General features: G+C 42.8%; 6 protein-coding genes across 6 annotated transcripts; 4 read left to right on the plus strand and 2 right to left on the minus strand.

The window, feature by feature from the left end:
* Positions 1 to 331: 331 nt before the first annotated feature.
* BJ212DRAFT_1301749 (uncharacterized protein) lies at positions 332 to 1,237 on the plus strand (the record flags this gene model as incomplete). Its single annotated transcript, XM_041333166.1, has 4 exons — positions 332 to 536; positions 737 to 753; positions 932 to 1,177; positions 1,229 to 1,237. 4 exons carry the CDS (start codon positions 332 to 334, stop codon positions 1,235 to 1,237), a joined length of 477 nt encoding a protein of 158 aa, XP_041190532.1.
* A 1,155-nt stretch (positions 1,238 to 2,392) lies between these two features.
* Positions 2,393 to 3,012, plus strand: BJ212DRAFT_1483427 (uncharacterized protein; the record flags this gene model as incomplete). Its single annotated transcript, XM_041340608.1, has 5 exons — positions 2,393 to 2,431; positions 2,495 to 2,572; positions 2,635 to 2,709; positions 2,776 to 2,856; positions 2,929 to 3,012. 5 exons carry the CDS (start codon positions 2,393 to 2,395, stop codon positions 3,010 to 3,012), a joined length of 357 nt encoding a protein of 118 aa, XP_041190533.1.
* Positions 3,013 to 4,344: 1,332 nt separating this feature from the next.
* BJ212DRAFT_1276965 (uncharacterized protein) lies at positions 4,345 to 5,048 on the plus strand (the record flags this gene model as incomplete). The annotated part of the gene is given in 5 exon segments (XM_041331319.1): positions 4,345 to 4,409; positions 4,457 to 4,595; positions 4,650 to 4,741; positions 4,756 to 4,840; positions 4,890 to 5,048. Coding segments are annotated over 5 exon segments (540 nt in total), but the record flags the coding sequence as incomplete, so codon positions are not given.
* A 1,455-nt stretch (positions 5,049 to 6,503) lies between these two features.
* BJ212DRAFT_1301751 (uncharacterized protein) lies at positions 6,504 to 8,098 on the plus strand (the record flags this gene model as incomplete). The annotated part of the gene is made up of 6 exons (XM_041333167.1): positions 6,504 to 6,629; positions 6,774 to 6,840; positions 7,465 to 7,490; positions 7,521 to 7,646; positions 7,777 to 7,867; positions 8,004 to 8,098. 6 exons carry the CDS (start codon positions 6,504 to 6,506, stop codon positions 8,096 to 8,098), a joined length of 531 nt encoding a protein of 176 aa, XP_041190535.1.
* Positions 8,099 to 11,769: 3,671 nt separating this feature from the next.
* BJ212DRAFT_1301752 (uncharacterized protein) lies at positions 11,770 to 12,374 on the minus strand (the record flags this gene model as incomplete). Its single annotated transcript, XM_041333168.1, has 2 exons — positions 11,770 to 11,872; positions 11,959 to 12,374. 2 exons carry the CDS (start codon positions 12,372 to 12,374, stop codon positions 11,770 to 11,772), a joined length of 519 nt encoding a protein of 172 aa, XP_041190536.1.
* Positions 12,375 to 13,838: 1,464 nt separating this feature from the next.
* BJ212DRAFT_1448299 (casein kinase I isoform delta) lies at positions 13,839 to 15,331 on the minus strand (the record flags this gene model as incomplete). Its single annotated transcript, XM_041338525.1, has 4 exons — positions 13,839 to 14,005; positions 14,399 to 14,879; positions 14,931 to 15,205; positions 15,262 to 15,331. 4 exons carry the CDS (start codon positions 15,329 to 15,331, stop codon positions 13,839 to 13,841), a joined length of 993 nt encoding a protein of 330 aa, XP_041190537.1.
* Positions 15,332 to 21,809: the final 6,478 nt, after the last annotated feature.

Genomic DNA, 21,809 nt, shown 5'->3' on the forward strand with positions numbered 1-21,809 from the left:
AATGTCTTATGAATGACCTGACCCTTTAGTTCAGTCGTCTGACTGCATGCATTGCTTATTCAATGTGCATAATGCCAGTAATGGAGTCGAGGGGGGACCTTCAGTGGATCCAGAACCTGCCACCAGACATCAGCATGATTTCAACTGCTTACACTACCACCAAACTTCAAGTTGGCACCCTCCATATACTGTATATAAGAGATGCAACAACTATCTCACCCCTCATGATGTAGAGCATGGTGAAGGCTCATCCCACAGTGTGGCACAGAGTGTGCTATCTCTTGTGCTGGATGCCCAGCCTGTAACCATACCACCCCCTGTGGCACCAACAATGCTGTCCCCCACACCAGCTGCCCTGCAGTCAGTGTTAAATTCATGCACCTCAGTTGTCTTCAGTGTAGCAGACCTATCAAAGGTCAAGTCTGCAGCACTATTCCAAATGAAGTGCACTATCTTCATCAACACTTTCTTCCTTGATGCAGCCACCATCAGGAAGATGGCACATCAGTGCATGGATGCTGAAGTATCACATGACAGTGAGCTCTTGAAACTTACCATCCAGAACTGTCACTGGTTGACTTGGAGTGTAGACGATCTTGTTGCCTGGTCCAAGACATTGGATGGTGAATCAGAGGTGTCCAAACTCTGAAAAGCCTTGGGGACAATTAAGAAAAACATACAATTCCTCAGCCATAGTGCAGTCCTTTGGGATATGATCTGCACTACTTATTGATAGAAAAACCCAAGAAGGAGGTAAAAGACTTCATCTGTAGGCTCATCAAAGATAACATATTCCTATTTGGCATCATTGATGCTAGTCATTGCCTTTCCCTGTCTTGCACATGAATGCTCATGTTATATTCTTCAGATTCAAGGCACGAAAGTGGAAATCACCTTTGGGAATATTGCAATCCAATACTTTGCCTGACAGCTCTTCCTTCATGACAGGAAGTACATAAATTATATTGGGCAAGACCAAGACATTCAGCATCTGTTAAACTTTATTGGTGTATTGTTCAAATGGGCGCTCAGTGAACTGTCAACTGGCAAGTTTAAGGACCAGGATTTTAAAATGAACAAGAAGACACATGAATATCCCAAAGAGCTCAAAAAGCTATTTGATGCGATGCCAATAGAGCATCATAATGCTCTAGTGAGAAGTATCTTTACCCAAGAGGTGAGCAGCTCACATAGGTGAATGATGCACTACTGATACATTAACTTGTAGGGGCAGTAATTTAAGGTGGTGACTGTACTAGGGTTTGTTACTTGTCAACACCTCAGTACATTTTTCCCCCTTGTCTGGTTTGGGTGGGAGCTTCCTTGCTTGTCAAGCAATACCATAATCCAGGGCATTCATGTGAAAGGACACAGGGGGTCCAGCAGACTAGAATGTATTGTCCTTCATGGTGTATACTCTCAAATAGAACAGAAATTGGAAACAAGAACAAAAACAAAAAAAGCAACATATTCTGAGTAGCAAGCAATACAAGTATGTTAGATGAGCAGAATTGATGTATCACTGCATACTAGTACTTACTAACACACCATAGCAAGTAGTCACAGTACTGCATTAGGTTAGTCCTTGTCTGCTCGCCTTTATCTGCCACCACATTCGCCCAAGTCCCATCCAGAAAGTTATCCTTCCCTGTTGGCTCAGAGGGAAGTATGAGCAAATCACCTTCAAGTTGTCATCAGTGAGTTCATGAGTCCATGTATATGGTAGTCATGAGACCTAGCTATGAATGGCTTTCTGAAGTGCAGAACACCATATACAATCCTGCCAACATTCCTTCTGAATGGACAACCGTGCTTCAGCTTTGAACAGTTTTTGCTTCACTGATTCTCTGACTCAGGACCAGCTCATTGTCATGGATGCATGTTTGCATAACCTGTACAACATTCCCTGTGCAAAACAGATCTTAGAGCAACAAGCCTCACAAGCTTTTGCTCGAGCCTCACATATACAACTCTTTCTTGGTGACATACATCCTTATGGCATTTGTCAAAGAGTCTAGATACAATCCACCTGACCACATCTACATATGCTATCATGCTCTTAGCGTAGATCAGATGTACACTTCATTTGCTTCTTTACTTTATTATTCTGACCACTCTCTTTAGATTTAATCTTGAGTTTGACATGCCCTTCCACCTCTTGACTTGCCCAACCCAACAACCCTCCTTGGTAATCTCATAGAGCAAGATATTTCACTTACTGCCGTCATTGCTGATTGCATTTTGGCATTGTCAGAAGAAACCTCAAACATCATAAAATTCTTCTCCAAATCTGCAGTAGATCTCAATCATCCTCATATATTGGCTGAGCTCAGTCGGGCATAATTCCTTGGGAGTCATGTCCCAGGCCCATTGGATACCATAGGAAGACATGATGAATATCGACAATGACAAACCTTGTATCACTAACATAGTGTGTATCATATGTATTGCAGGTGCTTTATATTTACACTATGCTCTTCCTACACTACCATAGGGAGAGATGGACATCGTTGGCATCACTGACCAAGACATGATGAATATCAATGAAAATGAACCCCAGATCACTGACAAGGTGCGTATCGTCTGTCTTGTGGTGCTTTATATTTACAATATGCTCCTCCTCTACTATCATAGGGAGGGATGAATGTTGTTGGCCTTAATGATGAGGATGTGATGAATATCATTGATGAGCATGAACACAATCAGATGGTGTGTATAGTAGTCAGTCTTGCATGCTTCTATTAATGCTATAGTACTCCTCCTTTGCTACCATAGGAAGACATGCACATCATCAGTCTCAATGACAACTTGGACACAATGAATGTTTATGAAGATGAATATGAACAGATTGTAATGGTGCATATAGTAGTATGTCTTGCAATTTTTTCTATTCACACTACGTTCCTCTGATGTTTCACTAACCATTAGAGAGACATCATTGTTGTCAGCCTTGACAACAACAATCATATGCATATCGATGAGGATGGTTTGGATGTCGTATTTTGGAAGTGATTTGAGTCAGTCAGTATGGATGTGAAGAGCACTATGTGAGTCACCTATACCTTTGATACATGTTGAAGTCTGACTGCTAGAGTTTATCAATCTGCAGCTTTACCATTTACTAGGGAATCTGGAGATACTTCTGAGTATGAATAATGTACCACTACTAGCACTACCATGATCATGCAGGACAGACCATCTAGGTTTTACTTCTACGTGAATTGACAACCACTTATTCTACTATGTCACACAGACTTCATGAGTAAGAGTCTGGAAGCATATATCATACATGGTCAGTAGCTTCTTCTGTGGTCGAGTCTGCCTTAGCTCATCTGGCAGCAGATCCACATGGGTCCTTGTTCCCCTCATCATGATATGTTCAGAACTATCATCCCACCCTTTTCAGACTATCCCCAAAAGGCCTCAAGATACAGCCCAGAAAGGCTCAGTGGAAAGAACTCATTAGTAATTAGCAAATGGCAAGTTCCCCAGACTATCCAAAAAAGGCTTGAGATTTACACAAGTCAGGCCAATGACATATTCATTGGAGTCATGACAGTGCCAGGGCCACATATAAGATGGTCTGGTAGGCTCTTTCACTTCTCATTCACTTTTGCATACCCTTTCTGCACCTCTCCTTCTCCCCAACCATTTGATACTTCTATGTTGATATCCAAGCATGACTCAAGCAACCCTCAGCCTCCAGATGTCTCCTCATGTTTACAAACTTCTCCTCATGCTAGGGCAAAGTGGAAAATTGCTACCCTCATGGAGGATATCAAAATTTTGAAGCAAGACAAGGCAACACAGAGCAGGTGTGTTACATTCTCAACTTCCCTGAAAATTGCATTTAGCGATGCCTCATTCAATATCACAGGAAAACAACTTATTATGTGTCGCAGGGATGAGCAATTCATCAAATGGTCATCCTTTACACTCCAATAGAGGACCTGATTGCTGAAAATGACTGGCATTGTGAAGAGAGAGATGGCACCTCCACTGCAGAGTAAGTCATTAGCCATGTTCATGTCATTGTGCTTATTGACGAAAAGAACAGAGAAGATCACCTTCAATGTGGCTATATTGAACTCATGAAGGTACTGCTGTGGCTTCATGAGATGCTGGCAAGACTTGACCATGAGGAGTCAGAGGACATGCTCAGAAAGGTTTGTCTCAACTTGTTGCCACCTGTCACTTTCATTCTCATCTCCAATTTAGCTCAAGCAAGGTGTGGACTCAGCTCATGGTGATGACACCAGAACCCTCAAAGATCTCATGACTTCATGGGTGAATGTGGAGTATTGTCCAACTCTGCTCATCAGGTCTGATGATAAGCACCATTGAGGCTTCATGAGTGATGCATGCAGTAAGCTGCTCTGCCCAGTGGAATGGTGCTGGGATGACCCACTGTAAGTGATAATCATTGTTACTCACATGTTGCTAATATTTTGTTCAGTATCAGGGCTGGCATCTGTGACTGCACAACTGCTTTCATCGTATCCAAGAATTCATGGCTGTCATTCATGTATGAAAATTATGAAGTGGACACCAAGAATCTGGAGTGTGGTTTGATGAAGTCAAAGTTATTAGTTATGGTGAGCAGCTTGTTTTTATTAAAGACTGATTCATGATAACTCATTGCATCACAGGGGTTCAAGGCCATATTTACTTCTCCTTCCTCAGCCAATGAAGTGGATTGTGAAGGGGATGGCACCAATATTCTTGAGAACCACTGGCGCATGTGGAGATGATCAGATCAAGCCAAGTAAAGACTTGCATGGCCTCCATCATAGGTATGAGAAAGGTGACACCTCACGCAATTGTGTACATTGCTTGTCAAGTTAGTATCAATGCTCACCTTTAATGGAAGTTGAAGCTGAATTCTGCAGGTCCGATTTGCACTTTCCTGTATCACCTCCTGGTGCACTGTGGATGGAGACTTCAACTATCAGCTTTTTTGGAACAATATTGTGGATTTCTTTGAGGATGCCCCAGGTCCAGCTGTGCAAGTCAGGCTGAATGGGCTTCTTGAATGGTGGACCAGGTAGCAGTCATCAATTATCAGTGACTTGCTGTAATTGCTCACCCCCTGTGCAGAAAAGTTTTTGGAAGAAACCATTAGCAGGACTTGACACCAGACATCATTTCCAAAATGTCCATCAATGTTCTCACTGCTCAAAGACAGCTGATGGAAGACACCACATTTGACTCTGACTAGCTACTACTTCACTTTTTACTTATTTGTTGATCACTATCCTCCTTGCTCACCACTTGGTTCAGTCCTATGTAGTACACTGTTACATCTGCTGCTAATGTTACCATGAATCAGTCATTTTGATCACATGAATGTTATCATTGCTTGACTAAATTTTATCTGGATGTGAGATTTGAGTATAATACAATGTGATCTGAGTCTGTCCAACAAGTTGCTTCTGTTGTCTAGTATGCCACAATATTCCTGGTATGTGACATTGTCAAATACAAATATTCCCAAGCTCAGGTGGGAGGTTAGGGAATACCAACTTACCCTACTCTCAGAGATCTGGGAGGACTAGTGTTGCTGTGGCTTGGGTTAATTCCAGCTCAAGCTGGTTCTGACATTGTGGCTTAATTTAAATAATTATAGCTTATAGCTTATATAATTTGGGTTGAACTCAGCTGATAAAGCCACAGTTAGTAGGTTGCAGCCGGTTCAAGCCAGCTAACAATAAATAAATAATTTAATTAGCCCTGGAGAATTAGATAAGACAGCAAAATAGGAATGAAACACTGAAGCCAATGTGTAGCTTCACTAATGGTGACCATCTGCATTCTGAATCACCTTAGAGATACCAGAATCATGGATGTGAGTGAGTGCCCATCAATAGCCAGTAATCCAGTTCCCCTTCCAGCCCAGTGACTTGCTCAAGTACAACAGATGAGACTGAACTGTAAATGACAAATTAGTGTCAAATTCACATCGGGCATATTCTCCCGTGGTGCTTGGTTCCTGTGTGAAACACAGCACTTGCTGTGGCACACACAGATCATAAGACCCATCTAAAGCAATTCACATGTACATGATCAATACTTGCATGAAATAGGGCTAGTTGATGACTTAGCTATTACCCTGCATGAGCAGGATCTGATCTGTGGCACAAGCCACCAATCATCGAAAAATTGAACTCCTTGGCAGCATTGTGAGGCATTCAACTCATGGCAAAATCTAGACTCATAGATCATGCTCATGTCAAAAGTTACACTGATGAACTGCCACACATGCCATTGGTGATAGACTGTAACTGTAAAAGTGTCACTGCAATTTCAGGTGTCCGGTGTCTTGTTCTCAGTGACTGCCAACCAGTTTGGACCTGGAGACAAGTATGGTTCACTTCTATGGGTAGTCCCATTGTGGCATTGCACTTGCTCTGAGGCTTGCATATAATTAGGGAGGTTCTAGTAAGTAGGACAAAAATCAAATAAGAATAAATGGAAGAAATGGAGAAGAAAGACAAAACAAAGAGATGTTTTTGAGTTATGGCAGACTTAGCATTAATTGTGGCCAAGAAAAGCCAGACAAGCACTTGAATGGAGACTCAGTTGCCCTGTGTGACTTGGAGCAGCACCAGACTGCAGTAAAGGGACTGAAGGTGCATTTAAGGTGGCATCAGAGTGGGCAGTGCATGGGATTGGGAAAGATGAATGCACAACTGACAACATATTTGTCAAAACATTGAAGAAAAGATGGAGATAACATACATTAACCTCTCCTAATATGAGTGAATGCTATGCAGAATGCCTTCAAGCTCAGGACCTCAGGTGGGACACTCCTACTGCATGCTTCAGCATCAGACACAGATGGTGTGTGTTCTTCCACAGTGGGCAGGAAATGTAGTCATGGAAAGTGATGGTTTGCTTAGAGGAGAAGTGACTGGAGGAGTGGTGAATGGGAAGCAGTTGGAGTTGAAGATTGTAAATATCTGTAGCTCATTAGCTCATCATATGCAACAAACTAGATGACACTCACGAGACATATGTATAGAAGACATGTTGCATTGGACAGGGCTAAGGTGCTCTGACTGGGGACTAGCAGATGATGGTTATTCATACGTGGACATGTGTGTGGGACCTCAACATCACTGACTCAGCTTTTGGAACCTCCTGTGGCACTACATGCTTGAGTAGAGATGTCAGTGTTGGCATTACAGATGATTTGAGCTTGTTTCTGGGGCCAACATCATAGATAGAAGATTATTAGTATATTGAGGATAGACTTAGGACTATGTAAAAGGTAGTACTACATGCTTGTGTTATGTGCAATGAAAAAGCATGCGCATAACTGTATGCTGATATCATGCTGTGCTGGTGCTGTGCATGTCTATACACCAGAAACAGAAACACATTGTCCAATCCATCAACACAGTGCACAGTGCACACTAACATTCAATATCACTGTGAAACAATCAAATGCACATCTAATATCAGCAATTGCGATGGGTCCACAAGCTGATGTAAGTCAGATCATTGGATCTGGTGTTCAGAAGGCTAACTTGAAGAAGTTATATTGTTCCTATGAGCATGCCATCAAGATGCGGGCAGATGAGGTGTTGATGATGCAGATAAGGGCAGCAAATGCAAGTGCTTTGCAAGGGAACTGGTTGATGCAGGTGGGAGTAGGTGTTGTGGAGGAACATGTTGAATCCCAGATGAAGAGATGGTTGCATAGGGTGTTGAGGATGTTGGGTAGGAGGTGGGAAGATTAACACAATGATCTCCTTCACACAAATGTATTGTAAGACTCATGACTTCAACCTTCGAGCTGTCATATCTGGAGTTCAACATGGTGCGAACATGCAGTTGAAGAATGTGATTGGCAAGAAAACAAAAGGTGAGTCTTGAAGATGGGGTCAGTGATATTATAATCAAGACCAGCTGAGCCAAGCATATTCTGAGTTGCCTGCAGGGTAGTGACAAATGATCAAGGATGGTAGCATTGATGATGAGTCTTCCATCTATGAATGTAGATGGCCTTTGCTCCATGAGACTGAGTGTGACTTGCCAGGGTCCAATCCCAGCACCACAAGTTGAGAGGAGAATGAGGGAGGAGAAAAGAAAGTGAGTGACCATATGTGTCCTGCAAGAATGAGTGAAAATGAAGCTGAAATGAGACAATGCTCACCTCATGCAATAAACTCCACATTGACCAAACCAGCAATGTGCATTCACTTTTGCTGAAGACAAATTTTGATAGATGTGCTGAAGGCTGCTTCACCATCGACCTCATGGACATCATTGTCATCTGCAGATGTGGAGCCTAGAATGAGGGCATCTGGATCTTGTGCATCAGGCCAATGACACAGAAGGTAAAACAGTGTACTCACTTTCCAAACAAAACCTGATCGCCACTCACGAGACAGGCAAGATGGATGTCTGAAATACAGGCACTGTCAAGCAGACCTGTGTATTGGAGCATATCAGGGACAACATGGGCATGGCGATTGAGAATGGCCCAGTAGATGTGAGTGTGTCCTTCAAAGGTGTGTTGTTGGAGGAGAGTGGAGAAGGACAAGGGAGATAGGGCAGATGTGCATGAGGCTAAGATTAGGGTAGAAGCGGAGTTGTCAGTGGTTGTGGCAGGTACTAGTGTGCATCAGCATGATGTGCACTCAAAGGAGGATCAGCATGACCCAAGTTCAAAGGAAGATCAATGCACTCAGGTAGGCAAGCATTGCAAAGAGGGGTTGAAACTGATCACACAGAAGCATGTGAAACAAGTTAAGCATTGAGATCAGTACAATGAGCAAAGATAGGGTGAACAAGAGGCAAAAGACGGAATGTAAATGGCAGACAGTAAACAGTAAATGGCAAACAGCAAGAAATAAAAGTCAGACAAAAAAATGAGAAGTCTCACTTGTTGTAGATGGTAGCAGTGTCCTTGGTGTTGTCACACTCCTCCTCTGCAATGGCTCTGAGAAGAGCGTCATTTGTGCTGGCAGCAGGTGTCAAATGCTCATTAGAACCTCTGTCATATACCATGCCATGTTCCATGTCCTGTTGAGAGGCCACCCAGCCTGTGGTGAAGTCAAGATGTTCTTTCTTCAGGAAAAACTTGACCATCTGTAACACTTCCATCAAAATGGGGCTGAGGCAATTCCTTTTTTTTGTATGGGTTTTGCTACTTGATGAAAATACCCACTCACATGGCACAGCAGAGGCTTGTACCGGGGCATAGTCCATGGCAATTGAGTATATGTGTTACAGACTAGGATAGTTGTAACAACAGCAGCTCGATAAGAGTGACGGCTGATGTTATAGTCAAGACCTTGCAAATGCAAGGGTTGTAAGACAAGTCAAAGAGAGTGTCTCTGACTCAAATATCTGATCAGACGACTTAGGATTAGAGGTCCTAAGCAAAGGATGTTTCAGTGAAAACCTAGTAAGATTAAAGTGAAGATCTACTGAGTACTTGACCAGGTATATATAGTAAGTAAGTGCTTTGGGGCAAGCACGATGAGTCAGAGATAAGAGTGAGTCAGAGATAAGAACAAGTCAGAGATAAGTCATCTAATGACGGCGATAGCGATCATGATGTAATACAAATGAGTAAATGGTGGGAAAATGAGTAGGGGGCAAGTATAACCATAACAATATGGTTGGGAACATGGTCTACAAAGCCTGGCCAGCAATTCATAGTTAATGACAAAGGGTGTGACTTGAAGAGCCAATGGACTCACATTCCAAAATGCAAGTATACCTGTTCCCTGGGGACTAAGAGTAGCTGTGGCATATACTGTGAACTCCTGCTCTACCATTTGGCCACCATCATTGTGATGCAGCACATGTGCATGCGCCTCAGGAAGTCCATATTGATGCGAGCCTAGTGTGCATGGCAACAGTTGTGGAGCCACTACAGGTTCAGGATACACAGAATAAGATTGTTCTGCTCTCTTGCTATGCATCTGCAGAACAAATCAGTCAAAAGTTGTGCTTATATACTAAATAAACATACCAGCTTTATGATAAATTCCTTGGCATCAATAATGCGGTCTTCCTGCCATTGACTGTTCATCCATGACATCCGTGTCACAGGGTCAATAACTACAAAAGTAATCATGAGATCAACATTTTTAAAACAAAACATGGGACTGACACATAGTGACAGCATAAGCATGTGTCGCACTCATCCAATTGGTGTATTTGCTTGCCAAAAGTAAGCCTATGTCAATGATAGGCTTACAGTGAGGTGCATGCAGGCCAGTAGACTCCCAGCTCTTGATCATCTCTTCAAATGCTGGAACAGCTTGGCTCAGTGAGGGAGTGCTTTCACTGGAGAGCTTTTGCTGGGCGGCATGGGGTGCCTAGTGTGAAATGGTAAAATGGATCATGTGTTTTGAATGTATTAGTACTTACCTCCAAGATCACTTCCAGGTCCTGGAGGAACTGCCAATCCATCTCGTTCAATCTTTTCTCAGATATGTTGCACTGAGGCCAAGCATCAAAAAATGCAGTTATCACCTGAGCCAGTATTAGTCTATGATATATGTTTAATGGTGTGGCGTCTCACCTGGCAGAGTGTCCACAAATGGTTTAACATAATGTACACTGAATCCCATCTAGTAGGTTCATCGAGGAGGAGTTCTACGACTGGGAGCTGTGTAAGTTCGCCCTTGTCATCTCAAAACCACCCCTCTTCATTACCCCTGAGGATTATGTCCCAAAACCTGTTGTGCTGCTGGTTTGATGCATGAATCAATCGCACAATATTCCTGGCTTGCTTGAGAGGCTTAGCTTGCACTGCCCAGACATAATCTACTTTCTTGATGATCTGATTTTCAACTGTCCATGTATCATCCATGATGGAGAAGTCAGTAACAGTATATTTGTCGATGATATGCTTTACGCATATATTTATCACATGTGGGAAACACAGTATCCTCTGTTCAATAGGATCAAAATCAATCCCACATTGCCCAAGCAGGGCTGAAAGCTCCAGCATTGACATATGATTGTTGGATGCATTGTTGAGAGTAAAATGCCCAGTCTAAATGACATCAGAGCAAGCAACATGATACAAATAAATACTGACCTTGGTTGCAGTTTCTGCATGATCAAGCAGGTACAATATCATGGAACCTAGAGATTCTCCATTGTGACTGCTGGGAATGTGATGGAATGTGATGAGGGCCGCCTTTAACATGAGCATTGAATCTGCATTGGCCTTGGCAATCCAATGAGCCATAATGGCCATGAATGGCTGGAGCTTAAAATTGGACCACAGGTCAGATGTGAAGCAGATTTTGCCCTGTGCATTCTAGAAGGAATAAGATACTTTGTAGGACTGTTGTTAATGATGCACTTACAGAAAGGTCTTTCTTCAAGGCCAGGAAGTATTCCTGTCATTGCTTGATAACCATTTTGCGGGCTTTCATGTGGTAAAATAGGCTAGTCTCACCAATTTCGGAGCACAGGAGACAGATGTGGCATCTAAATTCAGGACACTTGATCATGTTTATTGCCTAGTGGCAATTGTTAATGGTGGCTTTAAGGGTGAACTGTGACTCACCTGATCATTGGTGACAATAAACTTCACAATTTGGTGATGCATCTCATCAAGCAAGAAGTCTGGAATTACATCTTCTAGAGAGCTTGTTCCCACTGGCCACAAGGCATCAGATCCCTGGTTAGGTGGAGGGCCAAGTGATTGCATTGTGCAAGGTGATTTTCTGAGCCATTTGTGAATTGTTGTGAGTGTCCACCCTTCAGCAAGGTGTTCACTTAGATCCTTTATCATTATACACCAACCAAAATGCTCTGCTGCTTCCAGATAAAGTTCCATGTGGTGAATGAAAGTGTGGTTACAGGGAGCTGAACTGGCTGTTGAACTTGCATATACCTGTACCTTGTGCATTGCATCAATCTCATGTAGTGCTCTGGTGGAGGGTGTAAGAAACAAGAAAAGATTACAGGTATGATACTTACATGCAAGGGGCACAAGTTTTGACCTTAGTATCAGAATCAATCAGGTAGAAATGAGCTATGTTGGTTGGCCCTTTAGTCTGCTTGAGATTACCAGTGGCTAGAGGGTCAGTCAAGGTGGTGCTCATGATAGTCTGGAGTGGGCTTGGATTAGAGCCCACTGGTGCGATAGCAGTGGGCACAGGAAGATTGCCTGGTTCCTTTTCATCCCTGGAGACATTCTTAAGGTCAAAGCTTTTGCCCTCATCTGGACCAGCATGAGCTGCATCACTGGTTCTGTACCTGACAGAAAGTTGGTGCTGACAGGGGTTTAGGAAAGTGGTAGCATTTGCTGCAGCAGCAGCAGGGATTGCAGCAGCAGTGGAAGTCGCAACAGCAGCTGCCTGGGCTTTGTTTCCCCCACATTGACAGCCTTGCATTTGTAGTAGTAGTGATGGTGACAATCCAGTGACAGAATCATCTGTCTATATAAACATTCTTAAGGGGAAACCCTAGAAAATGCCAATGCACACACCCAGTGGAAAGTCCCAAAGGCAGTGCATGAAATGAGTCATAAGCCCATAGCACAGGGTGAAAATGGGGCACATTGATGAGCACAATATGAGGGGAAAAATCAAGGATGCAGCCAAAGTGAATTGACACAATGTAGCCTTCTAGATCATAGTCAAATAGATATGTTGATGAAAAGTCCCTTGATTGAAGGTGATGTTAGCCCACAATGCTTTTGTTCATCCAGATAATACCCTTCACAAAGGGGGCGTCGACAGCACCAAGCTCTTCTTAAGTCAATGAAGTCAGTGACTCTTATCTATGTTAAGGTCATGTGCTCAAGGGGGTTGGATCACAAGGGCTTGGCCTTAGCTTGTATGCTGTGCCCCTTTCTCAAGTATGTGCCCTTAATTTCTGGGAGCTAGAATAGTCGTCTGGAGTTTCCAGGTTTTGACTAGGGCAGACAACAGATGTCCAGATCTGAAATGTGAGATAAATCCAGCAGATGTCCAGATGTTACTTGGACAAGCAGGTAAGACTAATCTGGACAGATTCCAGACTAGAAACTAACAGGGGATAGACTACCCTAAGGTAGAGCCAGAGATGTAGTCTAGGATGCAATCCTAAGACTCAGAATGTGACAAGAGACTTGGCTCAAGTCTGGAGGACACAGGAATGAGCAGGAACTAAGATGATATTCAAACTGAAGTAATTCCAAGAGTTACAGGAGGTCTATATACTGTAGGTATCATATGAGAATCAGTCAGCAAACACAAAGGCTATGTACAAAGCATATGCAAAGTCTATTAGTAAGTAGGACAGATCACAAATAATGAACACTGGAAATGAAATATATGTAATGGATCAATAATCAGAAGGGAAACATGGTTAACTGGAGTCCGGAGACAGGGGAAGTCTAAATGGGGTTGGGCACTGATATAGAGCTTGGATTCTGGAAGGGAGATAAAGATAGATCAGATCATTGGAGATCCAGATGTCCAGAAAAGCAGATTTAGAGTTGAGGGTCCAGAATGGCATATGACAATCTAGATTTCTTGATAACAATCTTTGATGACGTGGCTATAGTTGCGATATGGTGAGTGGTGAGCCCAATGGAGCTGAGCTCCAGTTTCATCAGCACTCAATCATATTGTGGAAGGGCCAATACAATGCAATTGAAAACTCACCTCAAGTCTGTGGCAAAGCCAGCACCAACACCACTCTTCTTGGTCAGTGTATTGTCAGGGTATTGACAGATGTGAAAATGAGGTCTACATCCTGGATGCCCTTATTAACATCAGTGCTGAAGAAGAGACTATGTCCATGAGCCTTGTGAATGACATCCACCAGTCTAGGAGACAAAAAAACACTGGGATAATCAATCATCAATGAGGTTACCAGACAGTTCCAGTTGCATGTGCATTACAGTGTGTGACATGACACATATCTAACAGGACCCACGGAAGCAATTTGCCTGGTGCTCCCTGAGCTCCACCTGGACTCCAGAATGGTCCAACAACAACATAAAGTCTATATCTATCTTTGCTGACAGTCTTACACTCTGAGTCCCATATAGTAGGTAAATTACAGTGGGATCAACCCGCTCTGTGCTTATGTATGTCAACAAAATATGTACAGACAAGTATGCTGATCCACAAGTTATGCAACAGTGTCATTCAGTAACTGGTTACTGTTTCTGCTGTGGAGCTGATGCAGCATGCCATGGGGAGCCATTATGCAGGTGTAGCCTTGCAAATAAGGTAAGCTTCAGTTCAAAGACTTAGATCTAAGAAACAGACTACTCACATGTGAGTTGATCTGTGCATTACCTTTGGTAGGCATGGTAGGATTGCTTTGGCCACACAGCACTGGTCAGGGAGATGCATGGCAGGATTACTGATCTGGCTGAAGTCCAACATAGATGTGGCTGGTGTGGGTAATGAGGCATGAAGACCATGAAGTAACGAATGAAGGTGATCATAGTTGGGATCTTCTGCAAATGCAAGAGAGTGTGTGTATATTAGGATAGTCACAAACTCAACAGGGATGTCTTGACATATATCGGCAATGGTAGCACATGCTTTGCATTCAAGTATGGTAGAACCAGACAACTTCTCATTGTCACTGGTCAACCATGGAAGGGAGCCATGCAAAAAATAGATTAACATGTAGGTAAGTGACTCAAGATCATCACGATGACCTGGCTCAACTCCTAAGTGATTATTTATTGAGGCAAATGCAGGAGTGCCAGAGAGACTTTGACCATGGTGAAATGGTACATGGTCACTGGTTTTAGCATTCCAGTATGACTTTGTGATACCAAAATCTATGATAAAGGCAGTGTGCCTCAAATTCCAAAGGCCCATCAAGATGTTCTGCAGTTTGATGTTGCCATGAACATAGTTATGCAAGTGGATGTACTCAAGACATGAGAGCTAGGAGAGTGAGTCAACCTATTTGCAAAGACCTCAGACCAAATGACTGACCAACTGATCTCCTATGTTCATGACATGGAGAAGGCTGAATTTTCGACCATTTGCGAGGAAGAGTTGGTGGAGTGATGGCCCAAGAAGTTCAAGAACCAGAGCATGATACACTGATTCTCTACCAAACCAGAGGGTGTGGGGAATGCCAATTCTGCCTTCAAGTTTCTTCAAAATGCAGTATTCATGTTCTACAGAGGATGGGTGGTTGACAATAGTTTCAAGTTTGAGGGCAACATGATCATCATTGATGATGTTCCATGCAGAATATACAATGGCTAGGTGGTATATTAGAAGTGGATCTGAATCAGCATGTGAACAATAAATGACACACCATATGAGCCAGATCCTATAACATCTCCCAGCCTAAATCTACCATCCACTCGAACTGGGACCTTATTCATGGTCATCGACTTGATAAGTAGACAGTGAACACTGCGGATATAACCAGATAGTGGGAGAGATGGAGGGAAGAAAGGTTGGAAATGAAATTTACCACATAGCCCCCACCAGCTGGCTTGAAGTGGCTTGAAGCTGGCTCAAGCTGTTGTTCCCACATTCTGGGCTTGTGCTGATTTGTGCTGGTCCAGGTGGTTCGCAGACTGAACTGAGCTGCACATAGGTAACTTGGTTCATGGGGATTGCTGAACCCCTGGGAAATCAGTAAGAGCCAGGCCTGGCCAGCCATAGCTGAGCTGCAACACTACTAGGGAGGATGCTCTTCTTCATGAGAACAACAAGGCCTTTATTGTAATGATGAAGCAACACTGTGTCAAATTCTGCTGTAAGTTAGTTTCCAAATAAGACTGAATAACACATATAAACCATGCACAAGTTGCCTTGAGGTACTCATGGTGTGGCTCAGTAATCTGCGATATCATTGCATCAAGTTCTACTGTAAGTGAGTTTCAGAATAAGACCACATAATGCATACAAGGAGGACAATCTTCTTAGTGAGAACAACTAGGTCTTTATTGTGACAATGAAGCAGCAGTGCATCAATTGTCAAATACAAATATTCTCAAGCTCAGATGGGAGGTTAGGGAACACCAACTTACCTTATTCTCAGAGATCTAGGAGGAAGATCTTCTTCATGAAAACAGCCAGGTCTTCATTGCGATGATGAAGCAGCACTGCATCAATCATTAAATGCAAATATTCCTGAGCTCAGATGGAAGGTTAGGGAACATCAACTTACCTTATTCTCAGAGATCCAGGAGGACAATCTTCTTTGTGAAAACAGCCAGGTCTTTATTGCAACAATGAAGCAGCAGTGCGTCAAATTCTACTATAAGTTAGTTTCTGAATAAGATTGAATAACACATGTAAACCATGCACAAGTTGCCTTGAGATGCTCGTGATGTGGCTCAGTAATCTGCGATATCATTGCATCAAGTTCTATTGTAAGTGAGTTTTGGAATAAGACCACATAATGCATACAAACCATACTCAGGATGCCTCAATGTACCCATGATGACAAAGTACAACAGGATTCAAAAGTGATGATTTTCAAAACTATGTTTATGTCGCAGATGACTGGTTTTATCAAAATAAATGTGTGCTACTCCTCATTAAATCTGCTAAAGACTTATTTGATAGTTTTTCCAAAGATTCTGTGAAATTGTAATGTACAGAAGATCGGGCAAGAATTTGAAGCAAGATATACATCAGCAGTTGTCTGCTTTGAGGCACCCACGAGGTGATTGAGCAGTCCACGTGATCTTCAGATGTTTCAGGCTAGAAAGGCCAGCAGGGTTCAAATTGTAAAGATGACAATGATTGTGTGAGACTATGATTTAGCATCATCATTACGTATGCTTATAGTGCTACACCAAGTTTCGAATCATTTACAAATATTGTCATGACTGCAAATACTTTGAACTTAATTAAACTTGTATGCTTTTGATTTTGCATGAACAAATGATCTGATGAAGCAACATCAGCAAACTAGGGGGCGCCTGTACAATAGTGTACAAGATTGTACAGTATTGTACAAGCATTACAATTACATAAGGAAGTCCCCCCTTTACAATACTGTCACATACCCCTACAAACTGTACATCTTGTTACAATGCAGACAAACTGCACACATGATACAGACCATACAAAGGATACATTTAATTCCAGTTTCACACAGTAAACATGATCCAAACTGTGGTAATGATTGTCTAACAAAAAAACATGGGATATTGATCAGAGCACTACTAAAGTATGATATTAACATCCTTTGTGTCACTCACACTCCCATCTGCATACTTATTGAAATCCCCCATGCCAATCCTAGCCCATTGCTCCAACATGTCTTCAAGCTCTTTGCAATGCTCTGAAATGTTGAGCAGGGTGTCAATCAATTTCTGTAAGTTGACGAAGTGGGCCCTACATTTCTCAGTGGTTAATTCAGGAACCTTGTTGGTGCCAGTCTCATAAAATCTAGAGGTAATGCCCTTCAACTGTTGAACTATCAGCAATGAAAAAATAATGAATTGTAAGCATACCACTGCTGCTACAAGAAGCATTGCATTAATGGGGATTGTTTGGTGGAATTTGTCTGTGTTCTTTAATGCTTTCTTACTGTTGCTGTAGTAGAATTTGAGACAAGCGTCCTTGAGAGCCTGCACCATGAAGTTCTTGAAATTTCCCTGCAAAAATTAATTTGAAATGATGCCATGACTAGGAATTGCAACCTACACCAGATGAGTCAGGGAGCCAGAGGTAGTCACCACTCTTGAGGAGCCTAGTGGCAGCTGCAGTGGCCTGCCTTTGACATTCCTCCTTTCACATTGTGGAGCCCTGCAGGAAGATATTGTATGCCCTTTTGGCAATAGAGATGACAATTTTCTTGAGTTCTGTGTGAAATGCAAGGAGATCATTGCAAAGCTCATGGACATGGTATCAGTGAGCACATGAGCCATCAATAAACAAAGAATGTACCAGCTGGCACATCTGTGTGCTGTACTCTGGAAAGTAGCCTTGCAAACAGTGAGAAGGGTAGATGGTGGAGTAGGGAGAACATACCTCTCTTGAGTTTAATCTTCTTCTTGTGGTATGTCCATAGCACAGTGTCCAAGACTTCTCTTGCAAGGTTAAGGACTTCCTGGGATTCCAGAACTGGAGTAGCTAGAACAGCCTGCAATCACATCTCTAACTTGGCCATCTGCAGGAATGTTTGCCAAGTGGGCGGATAGAATCCTAGCTTTGAGGGATCCTCTTGGTTTGCCTTGACCTTTCGTTTGCTGTTGCTGGATTGATGAGCATCTTCAGGTGTAGAAGTACAAGAACGTTCATGGCTTGAAGGTAGAATAGGGTCAGATGGAGAATGTGGTGGAGAGCTCCTATGAGATGTGGGCTGTGTATGACTGCAACTTGAGGAAGTGATTGGTCAAGATAGGCACTGAAGAGGAGACTGTGTACGTGAGGATGAAGTGTGTATGTATCTGTCTTGCTGAGATGATTGTCGACATGGAGACTTTGAATGAGAGTGTCATATCCACATATCCAGATCTCAGATCTGAACCTTATCTCATCTCAGATTCGATCCACATCTTATCTCCGATCCTATCCACCTCTTATCTCCCTCTAACATCTCGTCATCCAATCTGCCCACTTGTCTGGTCTGGTCCACAATTCATCTGAATCCACAACCAGCACTTGTCTCCTTTCGGTAATCCCCTAACTCTGGTATTTCAGTTATCTGTATATCCGTCCTGCTCCCTGATCTGTTACCTATGCTTCATCTCCGTTTCATTATTTGTGATCCGTTTCTACTTACCAATAGATCATCCATATGCTTCATACATAGCCTCAGACTCTGCTGATTGATTATTCTGTTAGATACCTATAGTATATAACCTCCTGTAACTCTCTGTAGTATCTCAGTTCGAATATCATCTTAGTTCTACTCATTCCTGTCCTCCGGACTTGAGTATCTCTGCTCTCATCACCCTCCGAGACTTAGGATTGATTCCTATAGTCTATCCATATCCACCTCTGTCTCTGACAGTCCATTACCATTAGTTTCTAGTCTGGACTTGTCCAGATTAGCCCTATGATACTTATCCCTCATCCAGAAGTCATCTGGATCCACTACACTACTCGTCCGACCTTCCAGATGCATTAGTCTTGCCTTCCTGAAATAAGGGGCAATACTTGGGTAAGGGGCACAGTGCATGAGCTGAGGCTGAAGCCCTTCGGATCCAGTTATCCCTTGAGTATGACCTTAACAGAGAGGGATGTGAGTGAAGTGTAGGTGAGCATCTACAAACTGCTTGAACAGTAGAAGCTCCTCTAGGCAGCTTAAAAGTGCATGCCCATTCCTTTCCCTTCTCCTTCAACAGATAGGTTGGTGAAGGAGCTTTTTGCTGCCCATTCTTTGCATAGTGGTGCTTGAGAACATCATAAGCCTTGAGTACAAATAATTAATGCAAGAATAGAGAAGAAAAAATATAGATACCTCATCCTGCTCCAGGTCTGTGAGCTTGTCATTTGAGGCTACTGGTTCAACACCTCCTTGAGCTTCATTGTCAGGATGAGGTTGATCCATATTTTTGTCAAAATATATTCCATCATCTGCATCATCATGTTCACTGGTGCGTGTGCTGACCAGCATATCTGTCCCTGCAATGAGAACATAATATCAGGAATAACACAAGTTGATAGACCAAAGAACACTTACATCAGCATGTTACTGTCAGGATCATCATCACAGTCAGCATTGTCGTCAGAAGTATCACCTTCATGAGAGCTTGGCGCAAACTTCCTGTAATCCTCCATATTCCGCCTCTCCTTCTTGCAACCACTATCATGTTCTGTAGACTCCCTCTCATGACCTGCATCTCACTGACCCACATTCCTTCCAGCCATTTTGTGACCATTAGACTGAGGTTCCTTGAATCCAAACCTTTCAGAAGAGTGAGCCACATATTGATTTGGATGGGAAGTGGGAGCCTGAGAATGCTGGCTATTTTCTGTCATTCTGTGTTCATTTGGGGTTTTCTTAGCAGTGCTGTGAGGTTTTGCAGGAGGCTGAAAAAATTAGCTTGAACATAATTTTAAAAGATTCACATTATATTTTTTTTCTTTCCTTTCTGAAGCTGTGAAGGAGCCATAGGATTCTCTTCTGAGCTGCTGATTTGAAGGTCATTGCCCTTCAGTCCCTTCCTTGTTGGGGCAGCAACTGTTTCTCCAACTCTTTGCAGCTGTGCTGCATGACCACCAACACCACAGTTAGGTCTTGAGCTTTGGCGAGCAGGCACCTCTAGATCTGGAGAAGAACATCTGGGCTTCTTCCTTGGAGGCATGGTACCAGATGACCTGAATATGTATGAAGGTAGCTTTAAGTTATACCAATGAACATGACATAATCCATGTTACATAATCATAATTGTGTCTGAGTACATACTAAAGGTAGCATGAAAGAAAGATAAACACATAGGAAGATGTAGAAGTGAGGTCAGATGAAGGATATTCTAAGAAGAGGCATCAGAATTGCATGAGCTCATGCCAGTATCATTAGGTCCAACCTGTGCTGAGGCATAATGAACAATGTAGGGAAGACCCTGCTGTGGGCTGAACAATAGGGGAGCCCCAGTACAATGAGTACTTGGGGCACTTGGAGGAGCCACTGGAAGGGGTGGAGAGGACAATGGGCTTGGTTCTTCATTGTTGAGTTTTGTGATTAATTTGGCAAGCATTTGAAAAATGTGCTTGTGAATGATGGCTCCTTTGAGATTGGACTCCATGCAATGAATTTGAGTGTGCCATTCATTGATAATGGGCTTGAATTCTGTGAAGTACTCTGATACCCTGTCCATCAGAATATCATCTTCAGACATGGCTCCCTTCTTCACCAAAAAGGTGGCAAGCAAACCACTTGTAGCACTTTGGTCACCCCATTTTAGGTACCTCTTAGGTTGTATTATGTCTATAGCAGTAAAGGCCTAAGAGGTGCTTTTGGGGAGGTCCGGCCCATGTTCAATGTTACAGTTCTATCTTTTTCTTTTCACCTCTTCACTTATTCACATTACTAATAATTCTCAGACATTCTATCACATTCCATTGTACGATTCTCTTTTCTCTTTTCTCTTTTCCTGATTCGCTATTTACTTTTGATCTCCAACTCATTTATTAAAGCTCCACTTTAATCCCTTTATATAGACTCTATCTCTTACACTTGTATTCTTTAACTTGACCTATGCAGACCAGGGCCTGCAATATACTGCTTAACTTGCACGACTTGTGAATAGGTTCATGCTTTGGATCTTTGTTTCTGTCTAGTCATTCTTACTGAACGCTGAGCATAACATTCAAGGGTATTTCCCTGAATATATAGGGACCAAAATATGATGTATCGGGAATGGTCCAAGGATCATTATAAAAATCAGGCAGGAAATACCACAGATACATTGGGATTCCCTGTAGTGAAGGGGTATCAGGGGTCCTACTGTGGCCAAATTTTCACAATAAATTTTCGAAATTGATAGCAGGATTAGGTGCAGGTAGAGCTCATGGTACCCATGATTTTACTGTGCTAATGTGTAAGCTGAGATGAGAAGATGATGGAATCACTATCCCTGGTGAATAGGCAGGATCTCCGGTCTCATAAGATGCTGGAATCACTGTATCCCTTGAGAATATGCATACCCTGAGGGGGGTCAGCTGCCTCACAAGACACTAGAATTACTGTATCCCTTGAGAATATGCGTACCCTGAGGTGGGTCAGCTGCCTCGCAAGATGCTGGAATCACTGTATCCCTTGAGAATATGTGCACCCTGGGGGGGGGGGTCAGCTGCCTCACAAGACACTGGAATTACTGTATCCCTTGAGTAATATGAGTATGGGTATACTGTGGGTACAGATGCAGGTAGACCTCAGTCCCTGGGAAA

The sequence above is a fragment of the Suillus subaureus genome, assembly GCF_016647635.1.
Source record: "Suillus subaureus strain MN1 chromosome Unknown BJ212scaffold_27, whole genome shotgun sequence".
NCBI classification, from domain to species: Eukaryota; Fungi; Basidiomycota; class Agaricomycetes; order Boletales; family Suillaceae; genus Suillus; species Suillus subaureus.